This window comes from Bos javanicus, chromosome 29 (assembly GCF_032452875.1).
Source record: "Bos javanicus breed banteng chromosome 29, ARS-OSU_banteng_1.0, whole genome shotgun sequence".
NCBI lineage: Eukaryota > Metazoa > Chordata > Mammalia > Artiodactyla > Bovidae > Bos > Bos javanicus.
Window position 1 is genome coordinate 24,682,264 of NC_083896.1, and position 19,403 is coordinate 24,701,666.

Here is a 19,403-nt window from a genome sequence, read left to right on the forward strand (position 1 = left end):
AAAGCATATAATTCTTGAGATAAATGTAACAACATATACGCATCATTTAGTTATATCAAATTATGAAACACTGCTAAAGATGATCTAAGTAAATGAGACATATTGTTTGTGGATGACACTCAATACTGTTTTAAGATGTTAATTCTCCCCAAAGTAATCTATAGATTCAACACGGTCTCAATCAAAATCCCAGCAGGACTGTTTTATTTGGGCAGAATTTAAGTTGACTTTAAAACGCATATGCAAATTTAAAGAGCCCAGAATAGTGAGAGAACAGAATAAAGCAGGAGGATTTATATCATCTTACAGTGTCTTACTGGCGTAAGAAAAGACACACAGATCAAGGAAACAAAGTTCAGAAACAGACATGCATACATGGTTAGTTTATTTCTGACAAAAGAGCCAAGGTAATTAAACGGGAAAAGAAAAGTCTTTTCAAGAAATGATGATGAAACAACCTAATATAAATTTGGAAAAAGATGAATATTACTTTTAAAATCAACATGAAATAGTTTATAATCCTAAATGTACAGGCAAAAATATAAAGCTTTTAGAAGAACCGTATAGGAAAAGCTGTGATGTTAAAGTAGCAAAGATTTCTTAACTTAGGCCACAATAGCACAAAGTTCAAAAGGCCTTAAGAAAATGAAAGGAAAAACTAGGATTGAGACATAAATATCAGCAATGCGTATATCGGACAAACAACTTGTACCTTATTAAGATTCTTATAACCCAGTAAGATGACAACCCAACCAAAATTGAGCAAAATATCTTAAAAGAAACCTCACCAAAGAAGACATACAAATGACCAATGAACATATGAAAAGATGCTCAACATCATTAGTCATGAGGTAAATGCAAATTAAAAACACAGCTGTCACTACATATACTTATAACACAATGACATATTAAAACATATTAAAATGACTGCCCTTTTATGTAAGTGTTGACAAAGATGTGGAGCAAACAAACCCACAACAGTGTAGGAACCTTGAATAGTATAGTCATTGTGAAAAAGTTTGCCAGCTTCTTATGAAGTATTTATTTATCGTAAGACCTAATAATTCCACTCCTACGTATCTGCCTAGGAGAAATGAAAACATATGTCCACACAAAGACTTTTACAAAAATGTTCATATTAATTTTATCCATAATGGTGCCTGACTGAAAATAATCTAAAAGTCTATCAGCAAGTGAAAGCCTATGTACATTACAGTAAGTCCATACAAAGGAACACTACCTGGCAATAAAAAGGAACAAATTACTGATTCACAGATGCACTTTAAAATATGCTAAAAGCAAAGCTGGAGTATGTTCTATATAGTAATTTTGATATAAAATTCTAGAAGAATACTAATGCCTTACTATTATTAATAGTAATATAATACGTAGTGACAGAAAGCAGATCAATGGTTGTCCAGTCTGAAAACTGAAGATGGGGATGACTGACTGCACAAGGGATCAACAAGGAAACTTTTTAGGGTGAAGTAAATATTCTATATCTTCAAAGACATGGGAATACCAGACCACCTGACCTGCCTCTTGAGAAACCTGTATACAGGTCAGGAAGCAACAGTTAGAACTGGACATGGAACAACAGACTGGTTCCAAATAGGAAAAGGAGTACGCCAAGGCTGTATATTGTCACCTTGCTTATTTAACTTTTTTGCAGAGTACATCATGAGAAACGCCAGGCTGGAAGAAACACAAGTTGGAATCAAGATTGCCAGGAGAAATATCAATAACCTCAGATATACAGATGATACCACCCTTATGGCAGAAAGTGAAGAAGAACTAAAGAGCCTCTTGATGGAAGTGAAAGAGTGAAAAAGTTGGCTTAAAGCTCAACATTCAGAAAACGAAGATCATGGCATCTGGTCCCATCACTTCATGGGAAATAGATGGGGAAACAGTGGAAACTATAGCTGACTATTTTTTGGGCTCCAAAATCACTGCAAATGGTGACTGCAGCCATGAAATTAAAAGATGCTTGCTCCTTGGAAGGAAAGTTATGACCAACCTAGACAGCATATTAAAAAGCAGAGACATTACTTTGCCAACAAAGTTCCATCTAGTCAAGGCTATGGTTTTTCCAGTAGTTAAGTATGGATGTGAGAGTTAGACAATAAAAAAGCTGAGCGCTGAAGAATTGATGCTTTTGAAGTGTGGTGTTGGAGAAGACTCTTGAGAGTCCCTTGGACTGCAAGGAGATCCAACCAGTCCATCCTAAAGGAAATCAGTCCTGGGTGTTCATTGTAGGGACTGATGTTGAAGCTGAAACTTCAATACTTTGGCCACCTGATGAGGAGAGCTGATTCATTTGAAAAGACTCTGATGCTGGGAAAGATTGAGGGCAGGAGGAGAAGGGGATGACAGAGGATGAGATGGCTGGATGGCATCACTGACACAATGGACATGGGTTTCGGTGAACTCTGGGAGTTGGTGATGGACAGGGAGGCCTGGCGTGCTGCAGTTCATGGGGTCACAAAATGTCAGACACAACTGAGCGACTGAACTGAACTGAACTGAATAGAGTGGAACATACATTTGCCAAAATTTATTAAACTGTATAAATAAAATGCGTAAATCTTTACTGTATGTAAATATAGAATAAAGTGTTTTTAAAATTGTGATGGCTTAGGAATAAATTCATAGATAAATGGAATAAAGATTCATTATAGAGATTCAGTACATTTTAATTGGGGCATTTTACATCACTGAGGAAAGAAAGGAGTCAAAAGAAATGTATAAATATAGTAACACAGTATTTCTTTGTATGGAAAAAAAGTTAGAAACCAAAAGGAAAAGGCTGATGATTTGTTTATACAAAAATGAAACAAATTCTATAAAGCCAAGATACTTTAAAAAGGCATAAAATGTGTTCAATTTTTACATTCCAGCCATCTTTACCAAAATTTGGCTGTTAGAATCCAACCACAACAGAAAAAGAATGAAAGAAACCAGTAACAAACAACAACCAGTATCTGACTGCTCTGATTTGCATTTTGGTGATTATCAGTAGTGATGCTATTATTTCAAATGTTTAACCACCATCTAAAAAGATTCTTTGAGCATTTTATTTAACTCAGTGATTTTCTTGTTGATGTGCCCTAAGGGTAGTTGCTCTTTAAGCGGCTTTAGACATGTTAAAAATGTTAAGTTCACTTGTTTATAAATGTCCTATTCAATCCTTAGTGTAGGGTCAAAATGGAAATGTTCTCTGGTGCCTATAAAGCAGGTTATCAAATACTGCATTTCAAGTTTAAAAAATATGTTTAAAAAGAAGAATGTATTTAAGAGGTTTATGTATCCCTTAACTTAAAATACAGCTCAAGATGCATGAATACCAGATAATTTTGTTAAATTTTCACAGAAGAAAAAATTTTCAGCATCGATATTAAATAAAATATTTGAGTAATTAAAAAGTCTTAACACTGTCTTATAAGCTGATATTATAATTTTCATGTTTTAAAACAAAATACAAGCAAAATAACTCTTGCTGTAATAGTTATTTTGTAAGCTTAATTTCAAAATGGAGATGTAAAACAATACTTAATTATACAGCATGAAGGGTCACAGTAATAAATACACAGTTCACACTGCTGCACCCACTTCAATTGTTCAAGCCTGGCAAAAGTGCCAAGGTAACAGCTCTAATGCAGTAGAGATAGGAGTAATTAATCAGTGTCAAATAGATATAAAATGACTGATGTTGTTAAGTGTGTAAACTGGTGAGAGCTGCAAAGGACAGTCTCTATGCAGCTGAGCTGTATCACCTTGTTTTTATCATCAGCAGACGGCTATTAGTATATCACAAAGCAGCACTGCAGTTCAATCAAGAACAAAATTGATTTCATTTCAATTTGGTCCTAGTGGTTTTTTCAAATTAGTTTCTTCCAGAGCAATAAAATTTCATTCCCCACAAGGGAGATAAATAAAAATCAGTATTATCACTACCAAAGCTTAGAGTTAAAAAAATGAAAAGAAAAAAAAAAGAAAAGAAAAGGATGCTCCATCACATAAAAGCTTACTAATAACATGTAAGTGACTGAACTGAACTGAATAACATATAAAGAGATCTAAAGAGTATGATTTTAATAATATTTTTCAAAGCCAAACCACAAGAAAAAAAAATCTGGATCTTTAAAATAAATACTGTCACATAAGTTTGCACAATAAAATTGTACATTATTTTTTAAAGGAAAAGGGGGAAAAAACACTCTGAATTTAAACTTTAAAATTGACCTTTAAATCCTTTAAAAGTATTCAATCTGGGAGGCTAGTCTCTAACTCCCACAATGCTGGAAATGCTCAAATGTTGTAGAATATTTCTTTGGAAACTACTGTTAGAACTATGTTGTGAAAATAACAACAACAAACAAAATCCCAAACCAAAGCAAAAACACGTTAGGTTCATCATCTTATAGTTACCTTGTGCTTTTGGTCAAGTGTAAAATTCCTATTCTGAGAAATTTCCTATTCACACTGTCTTTTTCTTTGCTTTCCAAATATCCTGTCTGCCCTCAATGATAGATTTTGTTGTTGTTTAGTAGATAAGTTGTGTTCAACTCTTTGTGACCCCACAGACTACAGCCTGCCAGGCTCCAATGTCCATGGGATTTCCCAGGCAAGAATACTGGAGTGGGTTGCCATTTCCTTTTCCAAGGGATCTTCCCAACACAAGGATCAAACCCATGTCTTCTGCATTGTCAGGTGGATTCTTTACCACTGAGCTGCCAGGGAAGTCCAATGGTAGATTTACCATTACCAAAAAAAGACTTAACATTATTCAAAATATTAACATGTACACATACACACACACACACAAGCTGGGTGGAATAACTGTATAGGCATGTTCACAATATTTTGTTAAAAAAATCTTGTCACATTACTGTTTGGACAGTAAAATAAACTTTATGCACAACAGCAAATTGTCATGATTAGACACTTGGCTTTATTTATCTAAAAATTGTACACCATATTAAGTCAAAAAGTAATTTTTGACTCAAGCTATTTTTCGACTCAACAATACTCTCCTCAGCCATGCCACAATTTAAGAGAACATCAGAGTTGACAAAATGGGGCAACCAAATACAGCAACTAGATAATTGCCCCTGGCATGTGTCACCCACGGTGATGAAAGGAAGTTATATTTCAATGACAATGCATATTACTGTACTTATTCATTCATTCAGGAGGGTATTTATGACATGCCAAATACTGCACCAGATAAAAAAGAAGTGAGAGGGGCAAATAACTCATCTATGAGAACCCCTTATCAGAGCACACTGGTATGTTATAACACAGATATACGTATGAATTGATCTGGGAGAAAAAAAATAACAGAACAGTTACCTTAAGACAATGAGGAAAGATGTACAGAAATAAGCTGGGTTATAAAGCGAAAAGTGTAATTCATCAAGTGAAAGAGGTCAAAGTAGTTTCCTAGGTAGAAAAGTATCTCAGATAAAGGCAATGAGGAAGAAAAGATGGGAAAACTAGCCAAAAAATGAGCAGTACAGCTGGAGCATATGATGGGCTTCTGTGGGGTTCTGACAGGTTAGGGCTGGAAACGATGAAAAACGGTCAGACTGTAAAGGGTCATGGAAAGAATCTGGATTTTATCCTGGATATACTTAGGGTCCAGTGAGGGCTTTTTTAAACATTTTAAATTAATTAATTAATTTTAATGGAGGCTAATTACAATATTGTAGTGGTTTTTGCCATACATTGACATGAATCAGCCATGGGTGCACATGCGTTCCCCATTCCGAACCCCCTCCCACCTCCCTTCCCATCCCATCCCTCAGGGTCTTCCCAGTGCACCAGCCCTGAGCACCCTGTATCATGCATCAAACCTGGACTGACGACCTATTTCAGATATGATAATATACATGTTTCAGTGCTTTTCTCTCAAATCATCGCACCCTCGCCTTAACTTTAGTAAGGTGTAGTTTATATATAATAAAACTATAACATGTAAAATTGCAGTTCAGTGAGTTTTACTTAATATTTCACTTTTGTAAACTTTCACCTACCTCAAGTATCAAGATGCTCTCTTATGTTATCTAGAAATTTCACAGTTTTAAGCTTTTATGTTTATGTCTATTATCCATTTAAAGTAAGTTTTTATATATTTGGTGTCAGATAAGAAGAGTCATTATTTTCCTTTATAAATATTCAGTTGTTCTAACACAATTTTCTGAGAAGACTATCCTTTTCCAATTAAATTTATATTGGCCCTTTGAAAAAACTTAATTGACTATACAAAAATGAGGCTATTTCTGGATTTTCTATCAGTGTATTAATCTATATATTCATCTTTTATATGCCAATACTATACTGCTTGTGTTAATATAATTTTTAAGTTCAGAATTTACATAGTGTAAGAAGTACAATATGGTTCTTAAAATTGTTTGGCTACAATAGTCTAGATCATTTGTATATAAATTTTAGAATCAGCACATTAATTTCTCTTGCTAAATTCACTTACTAGCTCTGTATTTTTTTTTTTTTTTGGTAGATTTCCTAGAATTTTCTATGTATACATTATCTATAAATAATAACAGCTTTATTTCTTCCTTCCCAATGCTTTTTAATTCTTCTTCATTTCTTATCGCACTGGCTAAGAGTTCCAGTTTAAGAGTGCAGGAGTGCAGACATACACACTGTGGTCACAGTGTATTTTCTTGTTACACATCACTGGATTCAATTTGCTACTATTTTGTTGAGGATTTATTCCTGAGGGACATTGGTCTGTAGTTTCATTTTCTTGTACCATCTTTGTCTAATTTTTGCTTAGGCTAATATACAAATGAAAAGATGCTCAACATCACTTATTATTATATAAATGCAAATCAAAACCACAATGAGGTATCATCTCACACCAGTCAGAATGGCCATCATCAAAAAGTCTACAAATAAATGCTGGAGAGGGTGTGGAGAAAAGGGAACCTTGTTACACTGTTGAATGCAAACTGATACAACCACTACGGAGAACACTAGGAAGATTCCTTAAAAAACTAGGAATAAAACTACCATACGACCCAGCAATCCCATTTCTGGGCATATACTCTAAGGAAACCAGAACTGAAAAAGACACATGTACCTGAACGTTCAATGCAGCACTATTTACAACAGCTAGGATATGGAAGCAACCTAATGTCCATCAGCAGATGAATGGATAAGGAAGTTGTGGTATATATACACAACGGAATATTACTCAGCCTTTATAAAAAGGAATGCTGTGGATGAACCTAGAGCCTATTATACAGAGTGAAGTAAGTCAGAAAGAGAAGGACAAATACTGCATATTAATGCATATATATGGAATCTAGAAAGATGGTACCAATGATCCTACATAAACAGCAGCAAAGGAGACCCAGATGTAAAAGAAGAGACTTTTGGACTCAGTGGGAAAAGAAGGTGGGATGATTTGAGAGAATACCATTCAAACATATACATTGTCATATGTAAAACAGATAACCAGTGCGAGTTTGATGCATGAAGCAGGGCACCCAAAACTGGTGCTCCGTGACAACCTAGAGGGATAGGGTAGGGAGGGAGGCAGGAGGAGGTTCAGGATGGACGGAACACATGTACTACCTATGGCCGATTCATACTGATACACGGAAAAAACCATCACAATACTGTACAGTAGTTATCCTCCAAATAAAATAAATTTTAAGAAAAAAAAACCAGTGTAGGAGTGGAGCAAGTAGACACCATTGCCTTATCTCAAATTTAGTCTTTCTTTATTCAGCATGATGCTAGCGATAGGCTGTATGGATGCCTTCTGTCAGGATGATGAAGCTCTCTTTTGTTTCTAGTTTGCTGTATTTGTCATGAATTGATATTACGTTTTGTCAAACTTTTTTTTTTTCTGCATCCACTGATACAATCATGTAGCTTTTCTTCTTTAGACTGCTAGCATGGTGGACTACATTATATGATTTTAAAATACTGAATCAGCCTTGAATTCTTGGAATAAAACCCATTTGGTCACAGTGTATTTTCTACACATCATTGGATTCAATTTGCTACTATTTTGTTGAGGATTTATTCATGAGAGACACTGGTTTGTAGTTTAATTTTATTGTACTCTCTTTGTCTAATTTTTGATATCAAAGAAATACTACCCTCATAAAATCAGTTCTTTTCTTTTTTCTGGAAGAGACTGTGTAGAGTTGGTGTTATTTCTCTAAGTGGTTGGCTTCTTTCACTCAGCAATATGGGTTTAAGATTCCTCCATGTTTTTTCACAGGTTGATAGTTCATTTCTTTTTAGCACTGAATGAAATTTCATCTTCTAGATATACGGACCATTTATATTTAATACAATTATCAACATGTCCCTAGAGCTCTTTTTTCTGACTAGCTTCTATCCCAATACTCTGCCCCACAGCTTCTGGCTTCTATTTATCAGTAATACCATCAGAGGCTAATGATTAGTAGAGTTAAAAAAAATTCTTATAACTGAGAATGACTATTTTTTCTTTCTTTGAAATTTTGTTTTCACAAACTTTCCTCAGGTTATACTCTTTTAGGAGAGCCTATTGGACTTATGTAAGTACACACAATGGCAATAAAAGAAATATAGAATGTAGATGGTGCCACGGGGCAACATTAGAATCATATATCTTCTTCACAGTATTCTGAGAAATCAATTACTCAAAGGATTACTGTGTAAAGAATAGTTAGGATTTCAAATTTTCACTAGGTATAAATAATATTGTGTTGCAATTAGGTAGGAGAAAATTCAAAGGCTATCTTAAATCTCTCTCAAGATTAAAACATGAAAGAATTAGTATAGCCTTTAGAATTCTAGTAGTAAGACAACAAATGGTCACAGTGGGGAAAAAGCAGTATTTTCAATTTTCCCAAAGTTAGTCCAAATATCAGAGTTAAAAAAAAAGCAAAGAAACATAAATGAAGATGTCTTTGCTTCATTTCAGTTTTGCTGTGCTATAGCTTTCCAGAGAAAGAGAAAATGACACCATCAAAGTTTTATTTCCATAGCATTACAACCTCAAAGTGAAAGAATGACAACACAGTGCTGCTTTACTCTAATGGTGTTAATTTGCATCTACTAAATTCCTTTACGCTTCAACAGTGAAATAAAAACTACATTACAATTTTATGAAATATTTTAAACATGGAGAATGATATAACGACCACTTGCTCAGTTTTGTCAAATCTTGACATTCTGCACAGTTCCTTCAGTTTTTCAAAGAAATAGTTCAGATATACGGCACTAAAGCCCCTTTCTGCAATCTTATTTCTATCCTTCTCTAGAGGTGACCACGTCAATGAATTCAGTGGTTATCATAAGTGTTGCTTCTTAATTTACTATGTGCGTGTATAGACTGTTGTTTTACATGTTTTTAAAACTTCATATAAATCAAAATCATATATTTTAGAAATCCTTCTGCAAATCTTTGCTCAATGTTGCTTTTAAGAGACACACAAATAATCTGATGTTGAGTATCTCTGCACTGAAGTTTGGTGTGCATTCAGTTTTCCCACAGTCAAGATGCTTTCAGTGAAGATGGGACAAGACATACGTGTAACAAGCAGTTAAAAAAAAAAAAAGTCCATAATAAAATTCTAACTTTTGGTGTTAAATGTGTAGATATATAAGAACTATAGGTGCTCATGTAAGTGAACAATCAACGAGATGTAAGACAAAGCAATGCAGCATCGGATCCGTCTTTAAACACTAGGCTAGATCTGAGGAGGTGGACCCAGTGGAGAGCATTCTAAACAAATATATTTTGAATATAATAACTACTGAATGACATTCTCTTTTAATTTACACTTTACTTCTATTGGTAATATTTCTGTTTAGTCACTTGGGAAATTAAAATATTTTCTTTTAGTTATAGTTTCAACTTAGTATATACTAGTTAATGCTTAACGAAAAATTTTCTGAATTACTCTGTAGTACTCAACATAAGAGCTACATAATGGCACATACATTGTAACTGGCAGACATTAGATTCAAATAAAAGTTTTAACTTACTTCTTTAATGAAATGATATGCCACCTAAACTTTATGTACATGGTAAACTCTAAGAACTACTTACCTTAGTATGCTATATTGCTTCAAATACAGTGGGCACAGAAAAAGTGTTTGTAGAATGGATGAATACTGTTTATTTCAGAATGAATAAGACACCCACCCCCCTTTCTTACCTGCTTTAACTGAAAATGGCTTTTCCAATAGAAATACTGTTTGCTTCCAGTGTGTTTTGGTGCTCAGTGGGCCCGTAGAAAACACAACCTGCATCGGTAGAGTTCAAAAATGTCTGATGAAGTACAAGATTTTTAATATCACGGTACATTAATTTACTACATCAAATACAAGCTCCAACTACTTACAAAAGCAAAATGCTTATGATCAAATGCCTTGGGGCACAAAGATAAAATACTTGCCTAGTTATGAAATACCTACCTTGTTGTGGCAATTCTTCTCAAAATATATATCGAAGTAGCCAGCAATTGCCTGTTTTTTTAAAAAGAAGTAATATAAATAATTATTAAACAAATCATGTAACAATTGATTTCATGGTCTTTTAAGTCAAGGCAAGTAAGAAACCATTTCAAAGATCAGACACTCTTAAATAAATGGCAGGTCACTATTTTCTCTAGAAAAGATGTTATGAATAAAAATAATGTAACTTGGCTTTTCCCCATATAAACAAGATAATATGGGTAACAAGGCTAATCAGATACTCAATATGTGTTCACTTAGAGAAACGACAGCGCTGGACCACTGAAAAGTGAGAATCTACACGGAGCGAGGCTCACCCGGCCCCTTACCCATCCAGACTCCCCCACTGAGACGCTGCCGTGTGAGTCAAGTCTCCATACAGCCGCAGCAGTGTGAGACAGCCCAGGAGAGACCAGGAGAACTAGGATTGAACTAGACCAGCAGAACAATCCAGACTACAGAAACACAGACAAATAAATCTACATGATTTTGACGTCAAGACACTAAGTTTTGGGGTGGTCTGCTACACAGAAATAAATAATTGACACATACTCTTTTGTACAAACCCAGTTCACTTCATTTCTTCTGATTTAATTCATCCAATTTTAAAGTAAAGTAGTATGATTATTTTTATGATGAGATAAATGAAATTTTAAAATATTACATATTTTGTTTCTGAAAATAAAAATTACATCATTCAATAAAACTTATGTTTTAGGTATACACACAAAGAAGAAATCTGATGTAACTCTAAGGTTCACTGTAATTATATAAAAGGCTGCTAGAAGAAATTAATATGTTAATCAAATATAAATTTTAATTTCTTTTTGTTTAAAATTTAAATGATCATTCCTTTTTCTTTCACTAGTGGGACAGGCTTGACTCAACCTATTTTAAAACTGGCATTAAATAAAGCATATAGTGTTAAAAATTAGAAACTGATTATCAAAAAGTCATATAAAGCTGATTTGTGTACTTTCCTGCTTTTGTTAAAAACGTGGAGTTTTACTGATTCCACAGGGTTAATGCAGATTGGGCCCAAACCAAATTCAGTATTTAACCTTGAGGTTCATTATGCTTCAGATACCAAAAGAGAATCAAAATACTATTTATAATTTTGTCAAACAGAAAAAAACATTGGTCTCAGACCAATTCCTAAACTGTGTTCCTGCAGGAGAGAACCCCAAAACAGAAAGAACAGCACACTCTTAGAGAGCAGAAATGAGGTTTGAACCACTGTCTGCTGAGACACTGCTGACAGAATTTATGTCCTGACTTTAACTGCACTGATCGCCTGTTAACATCAAACATCAATAAGGTCCAGATGACGATAAGTCAGCGAAGAGTCCACAATACCCAGGATACAATCCAATACTACTCAGCATACAAAGTCCAGGAAAATGGAACCAACTGTCAAGAGGAAAGACAGTCAACAGATGTCAGTGCTGAGATGACCCAGATGCTGGACTATCAGACAAAGACTTAAAGCAGAAACTATAATTATGTTGGTATGCGTTAACAGCAAAGCCACAGCAGAGACACACTGAAATGAATCAAAAGAGAGATTCTCAGTGGAGAAACAGAAATGACAAAAAGAGAACCTAAAGGGAATTTCAGAACTGAAAAACACAATTAACTGAAACAAAAAACTTCCTAGGATGAATTGTAGAATGGAGAAGATACAGGGAAAAAAGTCTGAATTTGAAGTGAAACCAATAGAAACGAACCAATTTTTAAAAACAAGGGGAAAAGATTGAAATAAAATTCCCAGAGACTCGGGGACCTATGGAATTAACAAACATCTGACTGGAGGTCCAGACTGAAAAGAAAAATATGATGGAACAGGAGGGGGAAAAAAAAAAACACTTTTAAAATTCTATATCCAGGAAAAACATCCTTTAGAGAATGAAGGATAAAAATATTTCCAAGTGAAGGAAAATTACAGAATCCATTGCCAACAGGCTTTTTAGAAGACATTTTAAAGGAAGTTCTTTAGGCTGACAGGCAATAATATTGGGAGGAAACCTGAAATATCAAAAATAAGAAACCAAAAGAAATGATAAATAGTTGGGTAACTATAATCCCCTCTGAATTTGATACCTATGATTATTTAAGGCAAAAATTATAACATCATCTGGTGGGGTTTTCAATGTAAGCACACATAAGCACAAAGATCAGTGCAGGGGCTGGAGGGTAGGAGGAAGAATGAAATCTAAACAATAAATAATGTCTATAAAGTCTGCAAATAAAGAAGGCTCTTAAGCATCATACACAAGGCAGAAACTTAATATAAGAAAAATTTAAATTTTAGAATCAAAACTAAAAGATAAGCAAGAGATCGGAGAATATTTGCCACACATATAACAAAGGGTCACTGTTCTTTGTATATTAAGCTACTACAAATTAGTAAGACAGCAATGTATCAAAAGAAGCTAACAAAAGACAAAGCAAGAGATTTACAAAAGAAAAACAAATGATTAATAGACATGTTAAAAAAAACTGTTTCACCTACTTAGAAAAAAATAAGTAAATTAAGACAACTAGATACAATTTTCCTTGACTGTGTTTTTTAAATGACAGTATTCACAGCTAGTGGAGAAAGAAGCATTCATGCTGGGAAAATAAAATGAAATAACTTTTCTAGGGAAAACAATTAATACATATTACAAAGAAATCAGATGCAAAATAGCACACGTGATATGACTCAGTTTATATACAGAAATCCAAAAATAGCAAACCTAATTCATAGTGTTACAAGTCAGAAGAGGAGTTATCCTTGCAACAAGGATAGAAACTGGAAGGGATTCCATGGTGGGCTCCTGGGTTTCTGGTAGTATTCTGTTTCTTAAGTTGAACGCTGGGTATATATACATGAGGGAAAAATCACTTTGTGTAATTTTATTAAACTATTTATGACTTGTATAACTTTTCTGTTTTCATTCACTCAATTAAGATTTTTTACAATGTAATACTGGTTGACCCAGTAATTCAAAACTTCCAAAAAGTTATTCTAAGGAAATTATTAAGTATGCTTGCAAAGATTTAACTATGTCAATTTTAGCCCAAATTTTCAACAACAGGTAATCAGTTACTAAATCATAAAATCTACAAATAATAGAATACTATTTGGCCATCAAAATAAACCTACAGGTAAGTATTTACTGATTTGGAAAATGAGTTGTGGTATACTATTAAGTGAAAAAAATAATATATATTTGTTTGGGGCACTTATTCTGTGATACACAAATGTGAATATATAACTATCTGGAAAGATCTGACCAAGCTATTGAAAGTAACAGATAGATTTGGAATATCGATATTCTTCATGTTTATCTATCCATTTCTCACAAATATGAAGAACTGTGATAAGTTATTTTTAATAGGACTTGAGCTAAATAATCCATAGTATTGCACGGAGAAGCATTCAATTCAGCTGTTATCTCTGATTATTTCCCTTAGTGACTCTCAAAAAAATCAGTCCTCTCTGTACCTCAAAGGCTAGGGTAAGTGTCTAACATGTAAAAGGAACTAAACTAATTTAAATAAAAAGAATGACAAGTTTTCCCCAGCTAGTAATTCTAGAAAAATAACATTTTCCAGGGCTTCCCTGGTGACTGAGATGGTAAAGAATCTGCTTGCAGTGCAGGAGACCTGGGTTTGATCCCTGAGTCAGGAAGATCCTGTGGAGAAGGGAATGGCCACCCAGTTCAGTATTCTTGCCTGGAGAATTCCATGGATAGAGGAGCCTGGTGGGCTACAGTCCACAGGTCACAAAGAGTTGGATATGACTGAACGACTAACACACACACACACACACATTTTCCAATGAGGAGAGTAGCAAAAGTGAAAGTTTAGTCACTGAGTCGTGTCTGACTCTTTGTGACCCTATGGATTATAGACTGACAGGCTCCTCCGCCCATGGGGTTTTCCAGGCAAGAGTACTGGAGTGGGTTGCCATTGCCTTCTCCAGAGGATCTTCCTGACCCAGGGACTGAACCCGGGTCTCACACACTGTAGGCAGACACTTTACCGTCTGAGCCACCAGGGAAGTCCCTAAAATTGCAAATAGAGACGAAAAGATGCAAATGGGAAAGCAACAGTAATAGAAATTATTGAAACCCTCTCTATATGTATATATATATTTTGTTATAAAATCGTTGAAAAATGAAAAATTTTATTTGTATTGGTTTGCATTAATTTTTATTGAAGAATAGTTGCTTTACAATGTTATATTTGTTTCTGCTATACAGCAAACTGAAACAGTTACATGTATACATATATCCCCTCTTTTTGGATTTCCATCTCATTTAGGTCTCCACAGAGCACTGAGCAGAGTTCCCTCTGCTATCTAGTAGGCTCTCATTAGTTACCTATTTTATACATAGCAGTGTATATATGGGGATGGGCTTTCCAGGTGGCTTAGTGGTAAAGAATCTGCCTGCCAGTGCAGGAGATGCAGGTTCAATCCCTGTGCTGGAAAGATTCCCCTGGAGTAGGAAATGGCACTTCACACCACTATTCTTGTCTAGATAATTCCATGGACAGAGGAGTCTGTCGGGCTGCAAAAAGAGCAAGCACACAGTGTATATATGAAAACATTATGAAGACTTCTAGAGTTCTAGAGGGAGAGGGTTACTTTATAATTATTCTTTAAGTTATACATATGTTGTATACTCTATGTTACCAAAAATGGAAGTGAAGAAAGAAAAACTTCAGTGACCTAATAAAACCTTTTGTGGAAACAACAAATTTGGGCTGAAAAGCAGCTCTTACAACGTTATCAGAAATGCGACCAGAGTTTGAAATATATAAACTATATGAAGAGAAATGGCCTATTTAACTCTGGTGAAAAAAAAGGCAAAAACAGGCCGGTAATGTTAATATAACAGAACATTACATAACTATAATCATGGAGTATAGGTCTTAATGAACAAAAGAGGCTGATACACAAGTTTACAAAAAGTTAAAAAATAAAAAAGATCTGAGAATATAAAGGCATTTTAGAATTGTCTTTCAATCCCTAAATACAATTTTCTATGAAATTTAGTTCTCAAAAAAGAAACTAACCCAAAAATACAGTGAAAGAAATACTGTGTAGTTTAGCATAACCAAAAAACAAATAGTTTATAAACCCAAAGACAAATAAATAAAATAAGAAAGAAAAATAGAAGACATATCTATATCATAGTTCCCTGTGAAGGACATTATAGGATCTCCAACTCTTCATGCAGATCTACCTTCCTAATGATGTTTGTTTAAGGGTAGTGTTAAGATCAGTTCCACAGCAAACATTAAGCAGAAGCTTAAGAAGTCAGGAAAAAATTCACCTGGGATTTAAAATCACATGCACATAATGTACTCATCAGAGAACTAAATGGTATTTACCCTCTAATACAAGCAATGCCTAGAATGCCACTTTAAGGAAAGAGCTTTTTTTTCTTTTTAAATATATGTGATCCTTGATAATTAAAATAGAGATGAGGAAAAAAGAGGAAAAAAATCCTTAAACTTGAAACATCATATAAACTAGTTGAACTATGATTGCTGTTTTTATTTCTGCAAGGATGTTATAAACAGTCAAATATGTCAGCTGATTTGGGGACAAAACTATTCATTTCGCTGCAGAATATAAACATTCAACTGTTTTTCAATTACAGTTTAACCTCCTTGTTACCACCACTTTGACACGATATCTCTAGGTGTTTTAAATGTTAATTTCAATGAACTCACACTCTCTCTGTGGAAGTCATTCAAATACAAGAATAAACAATCAGCACAGGAAATTGAAAATGATGCCAAACAGGCAATGGCAATAAATAACTGGAGCACAACTTGACATGTGCTTAAAAAAGATCAGATAGATTGGAAGACCTGGCCACAGAATGAATTTCCCTTTTGTTCCATATATATCTCTAATTAGGGGCAAGGGGAATGCTAAGGAGAGAAATAAGCATTTAAATTAAGTATCTATAGGAGCTAGGTTAGTTTGCAAAGGCAAGGTCACAATGAAATAAATAAAATTCGCTGCCTTATACCACAGGCAGAAAAATACAGGTATAAAGTCACTAAGACTGAGAGAAAGTTAATAGTAATTAAGAACAACAGTGATAACAACATAAACAGAATGAAAGGAAAATATATGCATACAGTAAATTTCTGGGATAGTTTGATCATGCTTATAATTTGGTGAGAATATTCCATAATTACTCTGAAGTACATAGGAAAATAATACAGACATGTAGCTTTTTTGGGCATCTTAAATATTCTGAAGTATTACAAGAGAGTTTCAGAATGAGCTATTTGTTTCTGCTTTGTGGATTTCACAAATCATTTCATGTCTACATTGAACCATTTAAAAAATCTGTTTTAAGCTACATTTTGTTTTTTCATCCCATACATACAAAGTAGTATGATACATGCTCATTTGAAGAACAATGACATGGAATAAAAATGAATTGCTTTCTCATGTATTTTAGTGTGATGAGTATTTCTTTAAAGAGGACATATCATGTGTGTATATAACAGGATGGCAGCCAATGAAGTGAGATCAGACTAGACCTTATGAGGAAGAAGGAAATTAAAAATTATCATTATCACTATCACCTGCAGGGAGTAATTTATCATTTCTGTTCTTCATTGGTATCATGTTCCAGCAGCGTGTGGTTACAGCAGATACAATTAGGCAGCTGGCCACAGAAATAGGAGGATAATGTGCTTTTGATGGAGTTTATCCAAGCATGGAGATAGAGTGCTTGTAATCCATGCAGCAGAATCACTATAACAAAAATACAATTCATTTTTTGTTGGAGTATTTCTTTCAAAACCTTAACATGGAATTCAAAAGCTAACTGATGATGAGTCTGAAGCAAGTAAAGCAAGAGTAAGAAGATAATGCATAAAACAGATTATACATTTTAACTTACATCATTGTCTATAAACCAATCAGATGAAAATACAAATACAGGCCATAAAAAGCTGCTGCATAGAGAGCATGAACTCTGCTGGTGATGACTGGTATTTAAGAAGACATAACCAAGAAAATGAACCAAGAAAATGAAAATTACATGTTACATTATTCTCCCAATATTAACTATAGCTTAAATTATAGACTCTTCCCTCTTCAATTAATTTTCTATTTTATCCCAGGAGGAAATTTGCATCTTTTCTTTCTTTCATGATTCCTCTAGGGAACAATACACATTAAGTGCCATATACTTCTCAAGGGTATCACCAAACTGAGTATCGTTTAGAAATGGATCAAGCAATATGGAAAGCATCAAAACAGACAATAGGTCTAAGAATATTTTTAAAAGGTACTTTTACTAAAAGAAACTCAACATAAATCATTTTTGATCTACTAAAATATTCCCAAAGTACAACTGAAATTCCTTTAAAATTTACTAAGATTGCTCCCTTGTAGTTTACCTACAAAATTACCTAAAAAGGCAGTTTTAGAGAGCAGAAGGGATCACTGCTTCAGAGACTAAAACATAGGTACTTGAATTCTGACATTTCATAAATCAATAGCTTATATGGCCTTACTCAACACTTCTTCCTAGCTAGAAACACAAGATACTATTAATTTATAGTCAATGATGTAACCAACCTAACAATATATAATGTAAGGTGTGCCATGTGTTGATTTGATACACTTACATACTGCAAAACGACTACCACCAGAGCATTAACTAAATCTCCATCATGCCACATGATTATTACTTTTTTTTTTTTTGCAGTGAGAGCATTTAAAATCTACTTTTAGTAATCTTCAACTATATAATATAGCATCATTAACTATGGTATAACAACCTTGATGTACAATGGATCCCCAGAACTTCCTCAACTTCTAACTAGAAGTCTGTACTCTTAACCAACATTTCCCCCTTTTTCCCAGTTCCCAACCCACTGGTAACCAACATTCTGTTCTGTTTCTGAGTCTGGCCTTTTTATTTAGGTTCTATGTATAAGAGTTATTTGTTTCCTTCTGACTTCTTTCACTTAGCCTAATACCCTCAAGATCCATCCATGCTGTGGTAAATGGCAAGATTTCCTTCTTTTTACAGTGGAATAATACTCCACTGCATGTGTGTGTGTATATATAATCTCGTATCTTCTTTATCTAGTCCATTGTACACACTTTGGATGTTTCTGTATCTCGACTATTGTGAATAATCAAGACCCTGTTTTCACTTCCTCTGGATATACACCCAGAAGCAGGATTGCTGGGTTATATGGTGTTTCTATTTTTAATTTTCTGAGGAACCTCTGTACTGTTCCTATAAGTGGTTGTACCAATTTACATTTCCACTAAAAGTGTACAGAGTTCCCTTTTCTCTACGTCCTTGCCAAGACTTCTCTCTCCAATTTCTAAGCGCAGATTCATTTTCCCTATTACATGCTTCACCAATATCATAGTCTTTTGTGCCTAGCTAATTTTATTATTGTTTTTGACATTCACTTATACGATTGCATATTACCTAAATAGTTATATGGCTCTAAGACATATGTGACTATACAATTTATTTATCCAGTCTCCTGTTGACAAGTACTAGGTGCCGTTTTTATGAACATTCTTTTATGAAGGTACTTTGATGAACTTAAGCACTCAGTGCTGTTGGGTACATACCTAGGAGTGGAGCTACTGCTACATGCACATACACCACTTTTGTTCACTTTCACTGCTTCCTGTATTTCTGGACTTCCATCTAGGATCACTTTTTGTTTGCTTTTATTCCCTTCATTAATCAGTTTCCTGGGGCAAATTCTTTTTTGTTGTTGTTCACCTTAAGTATCTATTTCAGTTTCGTTCTTCATTTTTCAGGTTTGTTTTTGGCCGTGCTGGGTTTCACTGCTGCGTGCGAGCTTTCTCCAGCTACCGTGAGTGGGGCTACTCTTTGTTGCAGTGCACAGGC

General features: G+C 34.3%; 1 protein-coding gene across 1 annotated transcript in view; it reads right to left on the reverse strand.

Moving 5' to 3' along the window:
- Nucleotides 1-19,403, reverse strand: part of PRMT3 (protein arginine methyltransferase 3) — a 132,538-nt gene that overhangs the window by 9,561 nt on the left and 103,574 nt on the right. Inside the window, exons 14-15 of the mRNA XM_061406206.1 lie at nucleotides 10,453-10,503; nucleotides 10,194-10,281 (exon numbers count right to left, since the gene is read on the reverse strand). Of these exons, the coding sequence (XP_061262190.1) occupies nucleotides 10,194-10,281; nucleotides 10,453-10,503 (139 nt within the window). The remainder of the gene's footprint in view (nucleotides 1-10,193; nucleotides 10,282-10,452; nucleotides 10,504-19,403) is intronic.